General features: G+C 39.5%; 1 protein-coding gene across 1 annotated transcript; it reads left to right on the plus strand.

Annotated features, from left to right (window-relative positions):
- The first annotated feature begins 4094 nt into the window (after window positions 1-4094).
- Window positions 4095-18225, plus strand: LOC117506290 (KICSTOR complex protein SZT2-like). The gene is made up of 5 exons (XM_034165779.1): window positions 4095-4115; window positions 4159-4364; window positions 4784-5020; window positions 17868-17946; window positions 18114-18225. The coding sequence occupies exons 1-5, from the start codon at window positions 4095-4097 to the stop codon at window positions 18204-18206; spliced, it is 636 nt and encodes a 211-aa protein (XP_034021670.1). The 3' UTR covers window positions 18207-18225.
- Window positions 18226-18794: the final 569 nt, after the last annotated feature.

Raw genomic sequence — 18794 nt, forward strand, 5'->3', positions numbered from 1 at the left:
TTGGTCCTTCAGAGCTGCCATTGTTTTTGAGGGCGACTCCACTTTGAAGCATGAATCAATGAAGCACTTCTTTGATCCGCTGGCTCGTGGTTCTTTGATTCGCTGCTCTTCAGAAGTGGCAAGTCCTCTTCTTAACCCTCTGGGGCCGATGCCGTCGTATACGACAGCTAAGACCAAGCTTTACTAAATTATAAAAAACTTTTGAATGATATGAGTTAGAAATTTACTTTGTGTTTTTTTTTTTTTGCTGAAAAGTTAACTCCGCAGACATTCGAGCCAGCCATCGGCCATCTTTGTACTCCTCATAGAGGCTGTGTGATGACGTGCACAATGTAAGTGTCCAATCGGAATTGTTTCACCGTCACATGGTTTACCAAAATCCAATCGTAGGGCAGATTTACCTCACCTGAAAAGCCAAAGATTGTTTTCCGGAGTGATGTGTTACTAGTTGGATAGCCGTTTGAATAGCCCCCTGGGTGCTCCAATGAGTACATACTATTAGTACATACTCAGTGTGCCCTGCGCCATTACGCACAGCGATCAGTGAAAGCAGGAGCACATGGAGAGCCTCTGATGACAATCTCACGTGCTCAAACAAAGAGTGTGTAACTATCAGGATTGCTCCACTAGTTTGCATGTGAATGTTACTGGATAACTCTGTTGCTTTCTCTGCGTAAAGCACTGTTTACCATATCAGTGGACAACAAAACGCAGAGACCATTTTGTATATATTGTTCAGAATGTGCATTTATGTTTGTTTGAACCTTTTTGTTGCACAGTCTTTCACACAAGACCTCAAATTACTTTAAAAAGTCTCAAAACAGTTGTTTATTGTAGTTTGCTGTGTGTTTTGAATAAATGTGTGTGGAAAATTATTTTTCGCTTTATTTTTTCTTTGCCTATTTTTGATTGTAAACCTTTATTACACTTATAAAATACAACAAAAACATATATATTCTGAAAGCACAGGTTGTCCTGAAAAGAAAGAGACATAAAACCTGATTGTGGGATGCAGGGAGAGCTGTTGACAGCAATAATAAAACATTTATGCCAGGTGAGTGAACTGTCCAAAAAATGCCCTCGGACCCCAGAGGGTTAACCCCTGTCAGATAACAGATAAATGGTGCCTCCTGCATGCGCAGAGGGCACTTGGACCAGCTCTCCGTCACAAGGGTCTGACCCTCGAACCCCCACGGGTATTACCCAGCTGGACTGCTCAAAGGCTGTTTAAGCTGGTGGCAAGGAGATTCATCTAGCCGCTCACTGCCTCCATCCAGACGTCCACCGCACTGAAGCTGGACTCGCACCCTCTTTGAATAGCCTCCACTGGAACCAGGATACAAGCCGGCCATGCCCGTTAACGGCAGCTCTCACTGTAATGGATCAGGGCTGTTGGAAAGATGCTCGAATTATATTTAGCGGTCCATACAACAGACCTCAGGGATGTTATTTTTGTTAAACCAGACCAACCTATAAGAGCTGTTTGATGTTATACACCCAAGTCACTTAATTTTTACACCTTAAGGAGATTCAATAATCCAATGTCCAGAACCAGCCCTTTAACTACAGTTTAGGAATTTATTTCAGATTATGCAAATGCAGGCAACATAGTTAACTTGGATTATAGTTCTGATAACACAAAATTGATTAGAATATGATTAAAAATATGATTGGCAGAAATCATTTGATTCAATAACTCTAAAACTGATCACTCACTTTAATTGGGACAGGTCTGTTTTTCTGAAAGTCCTTTGGAGGTGAGAGTATGAGGATTTGAGATCACGCTCCCTGGCCAGGGGATCTTGATCTTGAGTATGACTTCCTCTTCAGTTGACAACAGCCAACCTAAATCCAACATCCGTATGCCGAATGTTAATCCATCTTCAGCCAGTAACAGCCGGTCAGAACCACCCCCCGTATACCGAGTGTCAGTCTGTGGATCGTTGGAAGCAGAGAGAGAATTCTTAGATCAGTCCCCCACATGGGCTGTGGGCTGGTGTTTATCTTCCTCCTTCTGTCACTTCTCTCCTGGATTGCCCATGTGTTTGTGTAGAAAACTCTCTCTTTAGATGATTCTGCTCCAAACTCCTCTCACTCACAATGCATAAAGTTCCAATTGATCACCACAGGCTAGTCAACACCTGTGAGTTCCTCCGAAGCCTTTAGAGAGGTCTGGAAGAATAACGTTGTTTCCTCATTGCAAACAGTTTTTATATGACATTGTCTTTGATTGCCAGGGAGTAATGACGCTCAAAGCCCACTCTCACACCTTCCTCTCATCTATTTCAAGGAACCCTTCACTTCAACTGACAGTTGAACACAATTCCTCTTTCAACTAAAAAACAACTCACAAATTCCTTATTCTGTAACTAACAGTTAAGCACAGTTCCTCTTTTTGATCAAATCAACCTAGTTACTTCTCTGTTCTTTAGCTGACATTTAAAACACATTTCTCCTTTTTTCTCTCAACAACAACTTAGTTCTTCTTCTATCTCAAAAACAATTTGGCCTGTTTCACATTTTAATTCTTTAAACATATAAAAACATATTAAATCATTATTATTAATCATCCATAAATCACATCAAACATAATAATCATTGATCAATCACATTTCAATAATTTCACAAGTCAAACAAGTTAATCATTGATTAATCACTTATTTAATCCTTACAAACCTCTTCCAAATTAGTTCTTGTTACCCCTTTCAACAGCTTGGCTTTTGCCTCACATTTGATTCTTACACATATCAAAAATAACTCATGTAATCATCACTGTTAATCATTCATAATCACATTTCTTGTACTTGCTTTGATTAAAATACTGTTACACTCTTAATGATATAAGCACACATCATTGTTTTCACCACAACAGTCATTTCTGGAAATTCCCATTTGTAATGGAAAGTCCAGTGTGATCTTACTTGCTACTGGAAAGCACCAAACATTCTGTGGGTTAATCCAACAACATATCACCCCATGCTGAGGTGAGATTAAGAGCTGAAAGTCACCTTCTCTGACACCCCTCTCAGAGCCATTAAAATATTGTGAGTCACTTTTGTGTGGATTAAAGTCACTAACTGGGACTCTTGTCTTGTTGCAGTCAAGAAACGAGAATCGTCCTCCGTTCCGTTGGCACAGCTCCAAACACTGCACGGCTCTCTGCCGAGACAGAGTCTAGTCGAAATTAATAACTTCAAAACGAATTGCCGCTTTAAACAAAATGACACCTCTTTACAAACGCTGTAATACAGACAAACTACAATTGACTTAAACGTTTTTTCCTCCCAAAATGAGACGTCTTGCGTTCTTTATGAATTACATCCTGACGTGCAGGACAGCCTGCTGCAAGAGTTCTGCTCAGAGGTATGGAAATATCTTCATGCCAGTAATGTCTGAAAGGAAATGCTTTTGACAAAAACTACAGATTTTGTTTATTTCTATTTATGTCCAGAGATCAAGGATCCACCATGTAGAGTTTATTATGTCCAGAGTTTAAGGATCCAGTGACCAATTTCATATTTATTTCCTTTAAGACTCAGTAAAATGTTGTTCACATAGAAAACCAGTAAAGCCTACTTTTAGTACACAGAAAATTCACAAGAGGTATCGATAAGGAATCGGATTGATAAGTGGAATTGATAATGATAACGATACCCATCCCTAATTTTGGCCTTTAGATTTTTATTTCTTTTAAGTCATGATGTAGAGATTAATTTTCACTGTGAGTTTAAAGGGATAATTGTAGAAATTTTAATATAACCAGCCTGGATTTTTTTTTTTTTTTTTTTTTGATGTCCTAAAAAATTCTTAAAACTTGCAAAAGCTCAAGGGGGAAATAACTTTTTTCACAGCATTGTATGTCCCATTTTGTGTGTGCGTGCGTGTGTGTGTGCGCGCACGCGCCTGCACGTGTGAAAGTTGCAGGAAAGGTGGGATAATTTTGTGAGCTGGAATCTCTAGTTGACTAATTTCCTTTTCCACTTGGGACTGTGTGGTCTTGAACATTGTTTTTCTGGAATCTCTGTTTCGTGTTGACTCTGATTCTTCATCTCTGATTCTTCATCATGATGTGACCACAGTTGACATTGACAAATATGAAGAATGGACAGAAACCGGTGGGTCTTTTTGATGGCTCTTTGATATTTTTCCTTTTGACAGATTGTGGACGAACTGCGAGAGCAGATCCTCAAACTTCGTTTTCCACATCGCGTTCTGAATAAAGAGGCTACTCCCAAGATGAAGAGGAAGAATGTCAGCCATCCATCACCATCCAAGTCTCCATCCGCGCCTGCTGCTAAGCCGGCGCTGTCTGACAGGCCCTGTGTGGTGGTCCTCAGTAAGCCTCTGGAGAAGCTGCTCATAAGGTCATTACAGCTCATCACACTGACACACCGGCTGATGAAAGAAAAACAAAGCCCCACATAGCTCAGCCAAATTTTAACTTGACTATAATTTTCGGAGATCCAACATGTTGTGTTTGTCCGACACATTCTTTGTGTGTTCTTCACATGATCATGGTCTATAAATGAGGTGGAGATGTCACCTGAGATGTTGGGCAAACAGAACACAATTGACAGAACAGTCTATGCAGAACTTTTGGGGTTATATAGATAATGTTCATCCCATGTGATCATTTGTTTTCATTTTTTACTTTCTGCCCCCCAAAATTCTCTTCAGGCCTACAGCCTTGGTCCAAACACTGAGCTGAGTCCTAGTGTACCAACAAATGTGGTAACAGTTTATGTGAAAGCAGGCAACTGGAATGAGCTTTGGATCCCTACAGGTATGAAAAGATGCCGTTGGACTTCAGGACTCCTTTTATTTTCAACATGGAGAACTTTCCACTGCTTTCCAGCAGCGCTGTTCCTCTGAGCATGGCAGCAAACCGGACCGCATCATCCACGCTGGCGTCCCTGTCCCGATATTTTCTGCACCAGCGCTGGGTGTGGGCAGTACAAAGCAGCCATGGTGTTGCTGTTACCATGCAGGCCATCGCTCACATTCTGTCCATGCTTTCTGAGTGAGTTTGCACTTTTTTTCTTACAGTATGTTAAAATTTCAAACGTCAGTTTACATCAAAGCAACATTGACATACCAGACCTGTTTTACTTTGGATAAATACAACATATTCAGAAATCATGTTTGTGCAGATTCATAAAACATTTTGTGATTGAGTTTTTCTTTACATAAAGAACAGTTGTGAAAAATAAAATAAGCCACAGTCATTGTCTTCTTTTCTCGGCTGCTCACGTTAGGGGTCACCACAGCAGATCACTCACTTCCATCTCACCCTGTTCTCTGTATCTGTCACACCAACCACCTGCATGTCCTCCCTCAGCACATCCATAAACAACCTCTTTGGCCTCCCTCTTCTCCTCCTGCCTGGTGGCTCCATCCTCAGCATCCTTCTCCCTGAGCTGTGCCTCTGATATGTTCACTCCTCATCCTGCCCATTCTCATCACTTCCAAAGAGAATCACAACATCTTCAGCTCTGCCTCCTACAATGAGGCAAATAAGTATTTGACCCACTGTCAGTTTTGCAAGTTTTCCCACCTATGTTGAGGTCTGTAATTTTTATTGTAGATACATTTCAACTGTGAGTGACAGAATCTAAAAAATATCAGAAACTCACACTGTAGGATGTTTAAATGATTGATTTACATTTTATTGCATGAAATAAGTATTTGATCCAATAGAAAAACAGACCTTAATATTTGGTACAGAAACCTTTCTTTGTCATTACAGAGGTCAGATTTTTCCTGTAGTTCTTGACGAAGTTTGCACACTGCAACAGGACTTTGGTCCACTCCTCCATACAGATCTTTTCCAGATCCTTCAGGCTTGGAGTTTCAGCTTCCTCCAAAGATTTTCTATTGAGTTCAGGTCTGGAGACTGGCCAGGCCACTCCAGGACCTTGAAATGCTTCTTACGGAGCCCCTCCTTAGTTGTCCTGTCTGTGTGTTTGGGGTCATTGTCATGCTGGAAGACCCAGCCATGACCCGTCTTCTGAGGAAAGGAGGTTGTTTGCCAAAATCCCATGATACATGACCCCATCCATCCTCCCTTCAGTACGGTGCAGTTATCCTGTCCCTGTTGCGGAAAAGCACCCCAGAGTATGATGTTTCCACCCCCATGCTTTACAGTTGGGATGGTTTTCTTGGGGTTGTTCTCATCCTCTTAACATGGTAAGTGGATTTGATTCCAAAAAGCTCTATTTTGGTCTCATCTGACCACATGACCTTCTCCCATGTCTCCTCTGGATCATCCAGATGGTCACTGGTGAACTTCAAACGGGCCTGGACATGTGCTGGCTTGAGCAGGGGGACCTTGCTGCCCTGCAGGATTTTAAACCTTGACAGCATCATGTGTTACTAATGTAATCTTTGTGACTGTGGTCCCAGGTCTGTGAGAGACAGAAGTCTTGTTGGTTGGTTGGTGTTCAAATACTCATTTTATCCAGTAAAATGCAAATTATTTATTTTAAATGATCTGCGGTATTGTATCACTTCCTGTTCCGGAGCACAGCGGTGTTTTTCTGTATCTGTTAGCTGTTTAATCTGCGCAGTTAGATTGATTTAGTTATCTAGATTACGATTTGTTTCACAGTGTAATCTCCACGCGCCTTAACTAAAGCACTCCTTCTGCTGAATCACCTCTAAATTATTTACACATTATTCACTTTGCGTGTTTTTAGGAATCCGCTAGCTTAGCGTAGCTACTAGCTCTTAGCCGATTTAGCATGGCGGCTTCTCCTGTCTCTCCCGTACTTTTCTGCTCTGGGTGTGAAATGTTTAGTTATTCCTCGGCCTCCTTTAGCAGTAACGGTACTTGTAATAAGTGCAGCTTATTCGTAGCTTTGGAGGCCAGGCTGGGCGAATTGGAGACTCGGCTCCACACCGTGGAAAATTCTACAGCTAGCCAGGCCCCTGTAGTCGGTGCGGACCAAGGTAGCTTAGCCGCCGTTAGTTCCCTTCCAGCAGATCCCGGGCAGCCGGGAAAGCAGGCCGACTGGGTGACTGTGAGGAGGAAGCGTAGCCCTAAACAGAAGCCCCATGTACAGCGCCAACCCGTTCACATCTCTGACCGTTTTTCCCCACTCGACGACACACCCGCCGAGGATCAAACTCTGGTTATTGGCGACTCTGTTTTGAGAAATGTGAAGTTAACGACACCAGCAACCATAGTCAATTGTCTTCCGGGGGCCAGAGCAGGCGACATTGAAGGAAATTTGAAACTGCTGGCTAAGGCTAAGCGTAAATTTGGTAAGATTGTAATTCACGTTGGCAGTAATGACACCCGGTTACGCCAATCGGAGGTCACTAAAATTAACATTAAATCGGTGTGTAACTTTGCAAAAACAATGTCGGACTCTGTAGTTTTCTCTGGGCCCCTCCCCAATCAGACCGGGAGTGACATGTTTAGCCGCATGTTCTCCTTGAATTGCTGGCTGTCTGAGTGGTGTCCAAAAAATGAGGTGGGCTTCATTGATAATTGGCAAAGCTTCTGGGGAAAACCTGGTCTTGTTAGGAGAGACGGCATCCATCCCACTTTGGATGGAGCAGCTCTCATTTCTAGAAATCTGGCCAATTTTCTTAAATCCTCCAAACCGTGACTATCCAGGGTTGGGACCAGGAAGCAGAGTTGTAGTTTTACACACCTCTCTGCAGCTTCTCTCCCCCTGCCATCCCCTCATTACCCCATCCCCGTAGAGACGGTGCCTGCTCCCAGACTACCAATAACCAGCAAAAATCTATTTAAGCATAAAAATTCAAAAAGAAAAAATAATATAGCACCTTCAACTGCACCACAGACTAAAACAGTTAAATGTGGTCTATTAAACATTAGGTCTCTCTCTTCTAAGTCCCTGTTGGTAAATGATACAATAATTGATCAACATATTGATTATTCTGCCTTACAGAAACCTGGTTACAGCAGGATGAATATGTTAGTTTAAATGAGTCAACACCCCCGAGTCACACTAACTGTCAGAATGCTCGTAGCACGGGCCGGGGCGGAGGATTAGCAGCAATCTTCCATTCCAGCTTATTAATTAATCAAAAACCCAGACAGAGCTTTAATTCATTTGAAAGCTTGACTCTTAGTCTTGTCCATCCAAATTGGAAGTCCCAAAAACCAGTTTTATTTGTTATTATCTATCGTCCACCTGGTCGTTACTGTGAGTTTCTCTGTGAATTTTCAGACCTTTTGTCTGACTTAGTGCTTAGCTCAGATAAGATAATTATAGTGGGCGATTTTAACATCCACACAGATGCTGAGAATGACAGCCTCAACACTGCATTTAATCTATTATTAGACTCTATTGGCTTTGCTCAAAAAGTAAATGAGTCCACCCACCACTTTAATCATATCTTAGATCTTGTTCTGACTTATGGTATGGAAATAGAAGACTTAACAGTATTCCCTGAAAGCTCCCTTCTGTCTGATCATTTCTTAATAACATTTACATTTACTCTGATGGACTACCCAGCAGTGGGGAATAAGTTTCATTACACTAGAAGTCTTTCAGAAAGCGCTGTAACTAGGTTTAAGGATATGATTCCTTCTTTATGTTCTCTAATGCCATATACCAACACAGTGCAGAGTAGCTACCTAAACTCTGTGAGATAGAGTATCTCGTCAATAGTTTTACATCCTCATTGAAAACAACTTTGGATGCTGTAGCTCCTCTGAAAAAGAGAGCTTTAAATCAGAAGTGCCTGACTCCGTGGTATAACTCACAAACTCGTAGCTTAAAGCAGATAACCCGTAAGTTGGAGAGGAAATGGCGTCTCACTAATTTAGAAGATCTTCACTTAGCCTGGAAAAAGAGTCTGTTGCTCTATAAAAAAGCCCTTCGTAAAGCTAGGACATCTTTCTACTCATCACTAATTGAAGAAAATAAGAACAACCCCAGGTTTCTTTTCAGCACTGTAGCCAGGCTGACAAAGAGTCAGAGCTCTATTGAGCTGAGTATTCCATTAACTTTAACTAGTAATGACTTCATGACTTTCTTTGCTAACAAAATTTTAACTATTAGAGAAAAAATTACTCATAACCATCCCAAAGACGTATCGTTATCTTTGGCTGCTTTCAGCGATGCCAGTATTTGGTTAGACTCTTTCTCTCCGATTGTTCTGTCTGAGTTATTTTCATTAGTTGCTTCATCCAAACCATCAACATGTTTATTAGACCCCATTCCTACCAGGCTGCTCAAGGAAGCCCTACCATTATTTAATGCTTCGATCTTAAATATGATCAATCTGTCTTTGTTAGTTGGCTATGTACCGCAGGCTTTTAAGGTGGCAGTAATTAAACCATTAATTAAAAAGCCATCACTTGACCCAGCTATCTTAGCTAATTATAGGCCAATCTCCAACCTTCCTTTTCTCTCAAAAATTCTTGAAAACTGATCATCTGCAGAGGAATGGTCTATTTGAAGAGTTTCAGTCAGGTTTTAGAATTCATCATAGTACAGAAACAGCATTAGTGAAGGTTACAAATGATCTTCTTATGGCCTCGGACAGTGGACTCATCTCTGTGCTTGTTCTGTTAGACCTCAGTGCTGCTTTTGATACTGTTGACCATAAAATTTTATTACAGAGATTAGAGCATGCCATAGGTATTAAAGGCACTGCGCTGCGGTGGTTTGAATCATATTTGTCTAATAGATTACAATTTGTTCATGTAAATGGGGAATCTTCTTCACAGACTAAAGTTAATTATGGAGTTCCACAAGGTTCTGTGCTAGGACCAATTTTATTCACTTTATACATGCTTCCCTTAGGCAGTATTATTAGACGGTATTGCTTGAATTTTCATTGTTACGCAGATGATACCCAGCTTTATCTATCCATGAAGCCAGAGGACACACACCAATTAGCTAAACTGCAGGATTGTCTTACAGACATAAAGACATGGATGACCTCTAATTTCCTGCTTTTAAACTCAGATAAAACTGAAGTTATTGTACTTGGCCCCACAAATCTTAGAAACATGGTGTCTAACCAGATCCTTACTCTGGATGGCATTACCCTGAGCTCTAGTAATACTGTGAGAAATCTTGGAGTCATTTTTGATCAGGATATGTCATTCAAAGCGCATATTAAACAAATATGTAGGACTGCTTTTTTGCATTTACGCAATATCTCTAAAATCAGAAAGGTCTTGTCTCAGAGTGATGCTGAAAAACTAATTCATGCATTTATTTCCTCTAGGCTGGACTATTGTAATTCATTATTATCAGGTTGTCCTAAAAGTTCCCTAAAAAGCCTTCAGTTAATTCAAAATGCTGCAGCTAGAGTACTGACGGGGACTAGAAGGAGAGAGCATATCTCACCCATATTGGCCTCTCTTCATTGGCTTCCTGTTAATTCTAGAATAGAATTTAAAATTCTTCTTCTTACTTATAAGGTTTTGAATAATCAGGTCCCATCTTATCTTAGGGACCTCGTAGTACCATATCACCCCAATAGAGTGCTTCGCTCTCAGACTGCAGGCTTACTTGTAGTTCCTAGGGTTTGTAAGAGTAGAATGGGAGGCAGAGCCTTCAGCTTTCAGGCTCCTCTCCTGTGGAACCAGCTCCCAATTCAGATCAGGGAGACAGACACCCTCTCTACTTTTAAGATTAGGCTTAAAACTTTCCTTTTTGCTAAAGCTTATAGTTAGGGCTGGATCAGGTGACCCTGAACCATCCCTTAGTTATGCTGCTATAGACTTAGACTGCTGGGGGATTCCCATGATGCACTGTTTCTTTCGCTTTTTGCTCTGTATGCACCACTCTGCATTTAATCATTAGTGATCGATCTCTGCTCCCCTCCACAGCATGTCTTTTTCCTGGTTCTCTCCCTCAGCCCCAACCAGTCCCAGCAGAAGACTGCCCCTCCCTGAGCCTGGTTCTGCTGGAGGTTTCTTCCTGTTAAAAGGGAGTTTTTCCTTCCCACTGTAGCCAAGTGCTTGCTCACAGGGGGTCGTTTTGACCGTTGGGGTTTTATATAATTATTGTATGGCCTTGCCTTACAATATAAAGCGCCTTGGGGCAACTGTTTGTTGTGATTTGGCGCTATATAAAAAAATTGATTGATTGATTGATTGATTAAAATTTATACAATGTGATTTTCTCTTTTTTTATTCTGTCTCTCACAGTTGAGGTGTACCTGCAATAAAAATTACAGACCTCTACATTCTTTGTAGGTGGGAAAACCTGCAAAATCGACAGCGGATTGAATACTTATTTGCCTCATTGTTTCTTTTTGTTCGTACCACCGTCTCTAAGCCGTATTACATAGTTGGTCTCACTACTGTCTTATAGACCTTCCCCTCATGCCTTCTTTCTCCACCTACTTCACCCTGCCTGCACTCTCTTCATCACATTTCTACCACACTCTCCATTACTTTGGACAGTTGACCCCAAGTATTTAAACTCACCTACTTTCACCACTTCTACTCCTTGTAACCGCACTATTAGCGACTGTCCCAATTCTTTTTTGTCAACTTCTTTCTCCTTATGATTTCCTGGATATCTTCCTTCCACCACTAAAGCTCTGGTCACACCGAATAATAAAGCCATGAATAATGAGCCACATATGGATTTGTCAGAAATTTCAGTGTTTATTCAAATAATGAGCACCATATATGATGTTCTTCTGAAGGAATTGCAGAAAACAGGCTCCAATGGCTTTCTCAGAGTGGAACCTGCTCTGTTTCATGTAGCCTGTCCTGACCTCGTAGCTGTCAGGTACTTGGATAATGGGTCTCTAACAGCCTCGTACTCACCACTAACATCCTCATTTGTCCACATAGTACCTTGTACACAAATCGCCCCGTGCTATCTTTGGAAAATTTTGAACTTCTTGAAATTGGCACAGCACTCATAGATGAGCCAACTAACCTGTCTCTAAGAGCCAATATTCTCTCACGTCTCTTGAATAACTTAATAGGAGCAGAAAAAAAAAAAACCACTACGTGGCTCATTATTCATTGTTCATTATTTGGTGTGACCAGGGCTTAAGTCTTTAAATTCGCTTTGAAGTCAAATTCTTGTATTTTGCATATTAACACATGGCCACCTCCAGTGTAACCCCCAGTGTATTCAGGAAAAAACAACAACAAATATGTCTACCAAAAAATTGGAATAGTAGTAGTAGTAGTAATAAATGCATACAGTTGCTGAACGACACATGCATTCTGATGATTTTACTCCTCCTGTGTTCGCACAGAGCAGACATTTAAAATATTGGTCTACTGTCTGTGCTGCTCCAGTTCCACATGGCTCCGTGTGTAAACAAAGTAGTTATCTCCTTCCGATACTTCCAAATTCTACAAGTTCCACATGATGGTCATTAAACATCCGATAGCTGTCATCACTTTTGTGTTGCTTCATTCTTTTGTTTGTCCATCCACAGTCAGTGGTCTGGTAAACATTAACGTCGTTAACATAAATGGCTGGGAGTCGATCATCTGTTCATGTCATAGCTCTCCTGTTCAAATCACAAGCACAGCTTGTCCACTGTTGTCACCCGCCGTTGTGTTCTCTCCGACTCTCTGTGGTCACACTTCTGTAAAATTGGATAAAATTGTGCAGCTTTGTCTGCGAGACTCACCAGCTCCCTGCGTAGTTTAGCTTGTTAGCTAGTAAGGAGACAACATTTCATCTCCGTGATTGCAGCAGAAACACCAAAAACACCTCATTCTAAATGTAACACTTGCTGTCTTCCTGTCTGTTTCTACACCCCAGCTGAAATGGCTCTGGAGGGAGGTCACGCAAACAATTCTGAGTGTTTCAGAACAGCAAAAGAAATCAAGCTGAAGTCCCATAATTATGGCTTGGTATCTCAGGGCACATGCCCCCAACCCCCCCCCCCCCCCAAAAAAAAAAAAAACAAAAAACAATATTGTCATAATTCTTTATTTATTTTGAGTAGTCAGCTCATTTTATATTTCATTTACCAGAGATATGCACTTTAAGTGTCTGAATGTCTTCTTAAATTAATGTCAAAGAACTGGTTTTGTGTTGTCAGAATCATTATTAAAGTGTGTAAAGCTGTTGAACATTGACAGAAAATACTGTCATATACTGAAACAAAAAACAGACACTGGGTGCAGTCACTACTGGCACCTGTTGAATTAATTTGAATTTGTTCCTTAAACAGATAACTCATCTGTGCTTCATTGTCAGTGTTCATGACCTGAATGAACCCATGAATGATGGTTTTACTGCATAACAAGGAGTTTATTTTCTTCTTCAGTTGTCTTAAAGTCAGCCCCCAAACATCTTGAAATGCTTCTTTGTCCATTTCGTACTGTTACAGTCATAAAATCGTTACGATGCTTCCAGGATATGACCCAAAGAGGAAACCCAATGAGAGAAGTCTCCCAGAGTTCGTGCAGATGGGGGGGGGGGGGGGGGGGTGTTGAGCCCGAGCACCACACGCTGGACTCTGTCAGTGTGTCTGTGCTCTGATCACCCTGTCCTGCCTTCCTGGTGGTAACTCATCAAAGTGAGGTGTCCCTGATTGTACTTTCTCCTTCGGTATATGTGACTCTTCATGGCCTCAGTGGTCCTACTGGTGGTTTACTCTGATGCTTTCATCTCACACCGCAGGTCTTTCTCATAAAGAACAGAAATTGGAAAAGCAAAAGTCAAGGACTGCTAAAATATCAAAAACTTTGTCCCATGCCCAAATATTTATAGCTTTAAATGTATTAGACACTGAAAACTGTCTGCCCTCCAAAGTGGTGTCCAATACCTGTTAGACACTAAAAACTGTCTGCCCTCCAAAGTGGTGTCCAGTACCTGTTAGACACTGAAAGCTCTCTGCCCTCCAAAGTGGTGTCCAGTACCTGTTAGACACTGAAAGCTCTCTGCCCTCCAAAGTGGTGTCCAGTACCTGTCTCATCTGTCTAAAGTACTTGAAAGTATTGTGAATTTTTTTTTTTTTTGAGGGTGGGCAGCACGGTGAAGTTGTAGGTCTGGCATTTCAGTATAAACAGTGTCCAGAAACTACAACCCCTGGCAAAAATTATGGAATCACCGGCCTCGGAGGATGTTCATTCAGTTGTTTAATATTGTAGAAAAAAAGCAAATCACAGACATGACACAAAACTAAAGTCATTTCAAATGGTAACTTTCTGGCTTTAAGAAACACTATAAGAAATCAGGAAAAAAATTGTGGCAGTCAGTAACGGTTACTTTTTTAGACCAAGCAGAGGAAAAAAATATGGACTCACTCAATTCTGAGGAAAAAATTATGGAATCATGAAAAACAAAGAACGCTCCAACACATCACTAGTATTTTGTTGCACCACCTCTGGCTTTTCTAACAGCTTGCAGTCTCTGAGGCATGGACTTAATGAGTGACAAACAGTACTCTTCATCAATCTGGCTCCAACTTTCTCTGATTGCTGTTGCCAGATCAGCTTTGCAGGTTGGAGCCTTGTCATGGACCATTTTCTTCAACTTCCACCAAAGATTTTCAATTGGATTAAGATCCGGACTATTTGCAGGCCATGACATTGACCCTATGTGTCTTTTTGCAAGGAATGTTTTCACAGTTTTTGCTCTATGGCAAGATGCATTATCATCTTGAAAAATGATTTCATCATCCCCAAACATCCTTTCAATTGATGGGATAAGAAAAATGTCCCAAATATCAGCGTTAACTTGTGCATTTATTGATGATGTAATAACAGCCATCTCCCCAGTGCCTTTACCTGACATGCAGCCCCATATCATCAATGACTGTGGAAATTTACATGTTGTCTTCAGGCAGTCATCTTTATAAATCTCATTGGAACGGCACCAAACAAAAGTTCCAGCATCATCACCTTGCCCAATGCAGATTCGAGATTCATCACTGAATATGACTTTCATCCACTCATCCACAGTCCACGACTGCTTTTCCTTAGCCCATTGTAACCTTGTTTTTTTCTGTTTAGGTGTTAATGATGGCTTTTGTTTAGCTTTTCTGTATGTAAATCCCATTTCCTTTAGGCGGTTTCTTACAGTTCGGTCACAGACATTGACTCCAGTTTCCTCCCATTCATTCCTCATTTGTTTTGTTGTGCATTTTCGATTTTTGAGACATATTGCTTTAAGTTTTCTGTCTTGACGCTTTGATGTCTTCCTTGGTCTACCAGTATGTTTGCCTTTAACAACCTTCCCATGTTGTTTGTAATTTGGTCCAGAGTTTAGACACAGCTGACTGTGAACAACCAACATCTTTTGCAACATTGCATGATGATTTACCCTCTTTTAAGAGTTTGATAATCCTCTCCTTTGTTTCAATTGACATCTCTTGTGTTAGAGCCATGATTCATGTCAGTCCACTTGGTGTAACAGCTCTCCAAGGTGTGTTCACTCCTTTTTAGATGCAGACTAACGAGCAGATCTGATTTGATGCAGGTGTTAGTTTTGGGGATGAAAATTTACAGGGTGATTCCATAATTTATTCCTCAGAATTGAGTGAGTCCATATTTTTTTCCTCTGCTTGGTCTAAAAAAGTAACCGTTACTGACTGCCACAATTATTTTTCCTGATTTCTTATAGTGTTTCTTAAAGCCAGAAAGTTACCATTTGAAATGACTTTAGTTTTGTGTCATGTCTGTGATCTGCTTTTTTTCTACAAAATTAAACAACTGAATGAACAAACTCCGAGGCCCGTGATTCCATAATTATTGCCAGGGGTTGTAGTACCAAAACAAGCGGTGCAGCTGCAGCGAATCCACATCCTTGAGTGAATGGGAGCAGCCCAAAGAAAGCCTTGTTGTTGTTGTTTTTTTTCCCTCCCTTCCTTGGGTCGTTCTTTTTTCTTAAGTGCAATGAGCGTTTCATTTTAAAAAGCTGCTCTTTTCTTTCTTTCTTCTTTCTTTAATATTTATTTCATTCATTTAAAAGAAAAACAGAAAAGCAAAAAACAAAAGCACCACAATACCAGAATGAAAAGGAGCAGAAAGAAGAACAAGTCTTATGATTTCTGCCCCTTTTAACAATACAATCTTTCAATATACAGCATCATAGTCAACATTATTTAACAGATTGCATTTCTTTAACTTGTCACATACCACTGACCCATTTCATAATTATGACCATTAATTAATAGATTACATCACTGACAGGTTATATTTAAACTTAAGACACTCCAAACATTATTAACAGTTTACTTTTTTTTTTTTTTTTGACTTTCTTGCAGCCCACTGACTTACTTCATAGTTTCATACTTACTTAATACATCTAATTTAATATGTTTTTTAAATAATTTAAGCGACCTTAATTCTTTAATTTCTTTATCTTTTTTCAAACATATTTTGAATGTTTGTTGGTAAAGTATTTTTATTAACTTGGTACATCGTTTGTAATATTTTCAAATCAACTAAATCATGAAATTTAAGTACCCTATACTTAATAAACAATGGATTAGATGAATCTCTAAAACCACTGTTACTAATCACTTTTAAAGCTCTTTTCTGCAAAATAAATAAAGGCTGTATATAGGTTGTATATGTTGATCCCCAGATTTCTACACAGTAAGTTAAATATGGGACAATCAATGAATTGTACAATGTTAATAAACCATAACTATTTAATGAATATTTTACTTTATGCAAAACAGCAATGGCTTTCGCTATTTTTCCTTTTATGTAATTTATGTGTGACTTCCATGTAAGATCTTCATCAATCATGACTCCTAAAAATTTCATTTCTTTTACCCTTTGTATATCCATTCCATCTATTTGTAATGACACATTATTTTCTTTCGCTCTATCATTAAACAATATGAAATTTGTCTTATTAATATTTAGTGACAATCTGTTTATATCAAACCAATGTTTAACTTTTTCCAACTCTGTATTTATCACTTGTGCTACTTCCTGTATATCTGATCCAGAGTAAAACAGCGTTGTATCATCAGCAAATAAAATGCTGCCAAGCACATTGGATACATTCACAAAATCATTGATATACAAAATAAACAGTTTGGGTCCAAGTACCGATCCTTGTGGTACTCCATAAATAATGTTACACAATTCTGATTTGGTATTATTTATCTGAACAAACTGTTTTCTATTTTCTAAGTAGCTTTTTACCCACTGATGTGCAACACCTCTTATTCCATATTGTTGTAACTTGTGGAGCAATCTTGAGTGGTCTATAACATCAAAAGCCTTTTTCAGGTCAATAAAAATACTTACAAAATAATCCTTATTATCTATTGTTGTTGATATTTTCTCTATTAGTTCCATTATTGCCATAGCTGTCGAATGTTTTGTTCTGAATCCATACTGAGCATTATTTAAAATATGATGTTTCTCAATAAATTTATCCAATCTTGTTACAAAAACTTTTTCCATAATTTTAGAAAACTGTGGAAGCAATGATACTGGCCTGTAATTAGAAAAATTATGTTTGTCTCCATTTTTATATAATGGGACTACCTTAGCAATTTTCATTTCATCTGGAAAAACCCCAGTTGACAGAGACAGATTACAAATATAAGTAAATGGTTCAATAACAATTTCTATTATACTTTTTACAGTCATCATGTCTAAATCTTCATGGTCAGTTGATCTTTTGCTTACACAGTTTTTTACAATATTTCTTATTTCATCTTTTTCCACATTGTCCAGGAAAATACTATTGACCGTATTTACCAATGTACATAATTTATCTTCTATTATTGGTTTATTTCCCACCAGACTTGACCCTACATTTGAAAAATAATCATTAAACCCATTTGCAACTTCTTTTATATCATATATCTCTTTATTTTCCTTAACAAAGTAATTTGGAATAGTTTCTTTCGTTCCATCACTATCAATCACACTTTTTATAATTCCCCATGTTTTGACCACTCTTGTTGTGATTGTGTAGGATTCGTCTTTCAGAGGGCTTCCATTTTGCTGCCAGTGGAGAGGGCATCGTGAACTTGGTGATTGAGCTGCCAATGAAGGTAAACAACAACTACAATAAACATTATAATAATAATAGTAATAACAGCCCCTTGGCTATTACTGGAGCCTCTGTCACAACTGATTTATTGATTTATTTATTGTATTAACAGTGTGTGCAGTATCATTGTTATTATAATTTGTTGATACTGTAGTGACGTGTTCTCAGGGTATGTCAGGGGACATGAAGAGAGAGAGTCACTCCTGTATTGTTCAGTACATCCTTTTCCCACCTCACTCCACTGCCACAAAAGACAGGTAAGGCCTGCAGGAGCCATCTTACTGTTCCACACCACACCCACTATGTTATGGTCTGAGTGGAACAGAAGGATTTTCATAGAAGAAAACTGATCGCAGCTCCAGTCTTCCATCTGTATTTGCGCAAACTGAAGCTGCAATTTCTTGTCTTCTTTTGTTGGATACTTTATGCTATTCATCTAAGTAAGTAAGTTAGTAAATTTTATTTATCTAGTACTTTTCAGACAGAGGAAGCCACAAAGTGCTGCACAAAAAGGTAGTTAAAAAAATACATCGATAAACATAAACTTATGTATATCACCTACCCAAAGCTACAGACATGAAAAATAAATACAAGCCGATAGGTGGTTAAAAAAAAATTAATAAAATAAAAGTAATTGCCATCATGACAGCAATAGTAAAAATATAATGCAATGCTAAAATACCCTCAGTCGTATGAGCATAAAACGAGGAAACAGAATGTGACCTTTTGTCCTCTTAAAATAGGTCAAGGTTAGCCATCTTTGGACTTGTCCAAGGTCTGTGATCCAAGAATGTTCCCTATGAATTGGAAGACTCTGGCAGTAATAGGACTGGACTTATGCTCATAGAT

Source organism: Thalassophryne amazonica, unplaced genomic scaffold, assembly GCF_902500255.1.
Source record: "Thalassophryne amazonica unplaced genomic scaffold, fThaAma1.1, whole genome shotgun sequence".
In the NCBI taxonomy this organism is placed as follows: domain Eukaryota; kingdom Metazoa; phylum Chordata; class Actinopteri; order Batrachoidiformes; family Batrachoididae; genus Thalassophryne; species Thalassophryne amazonica.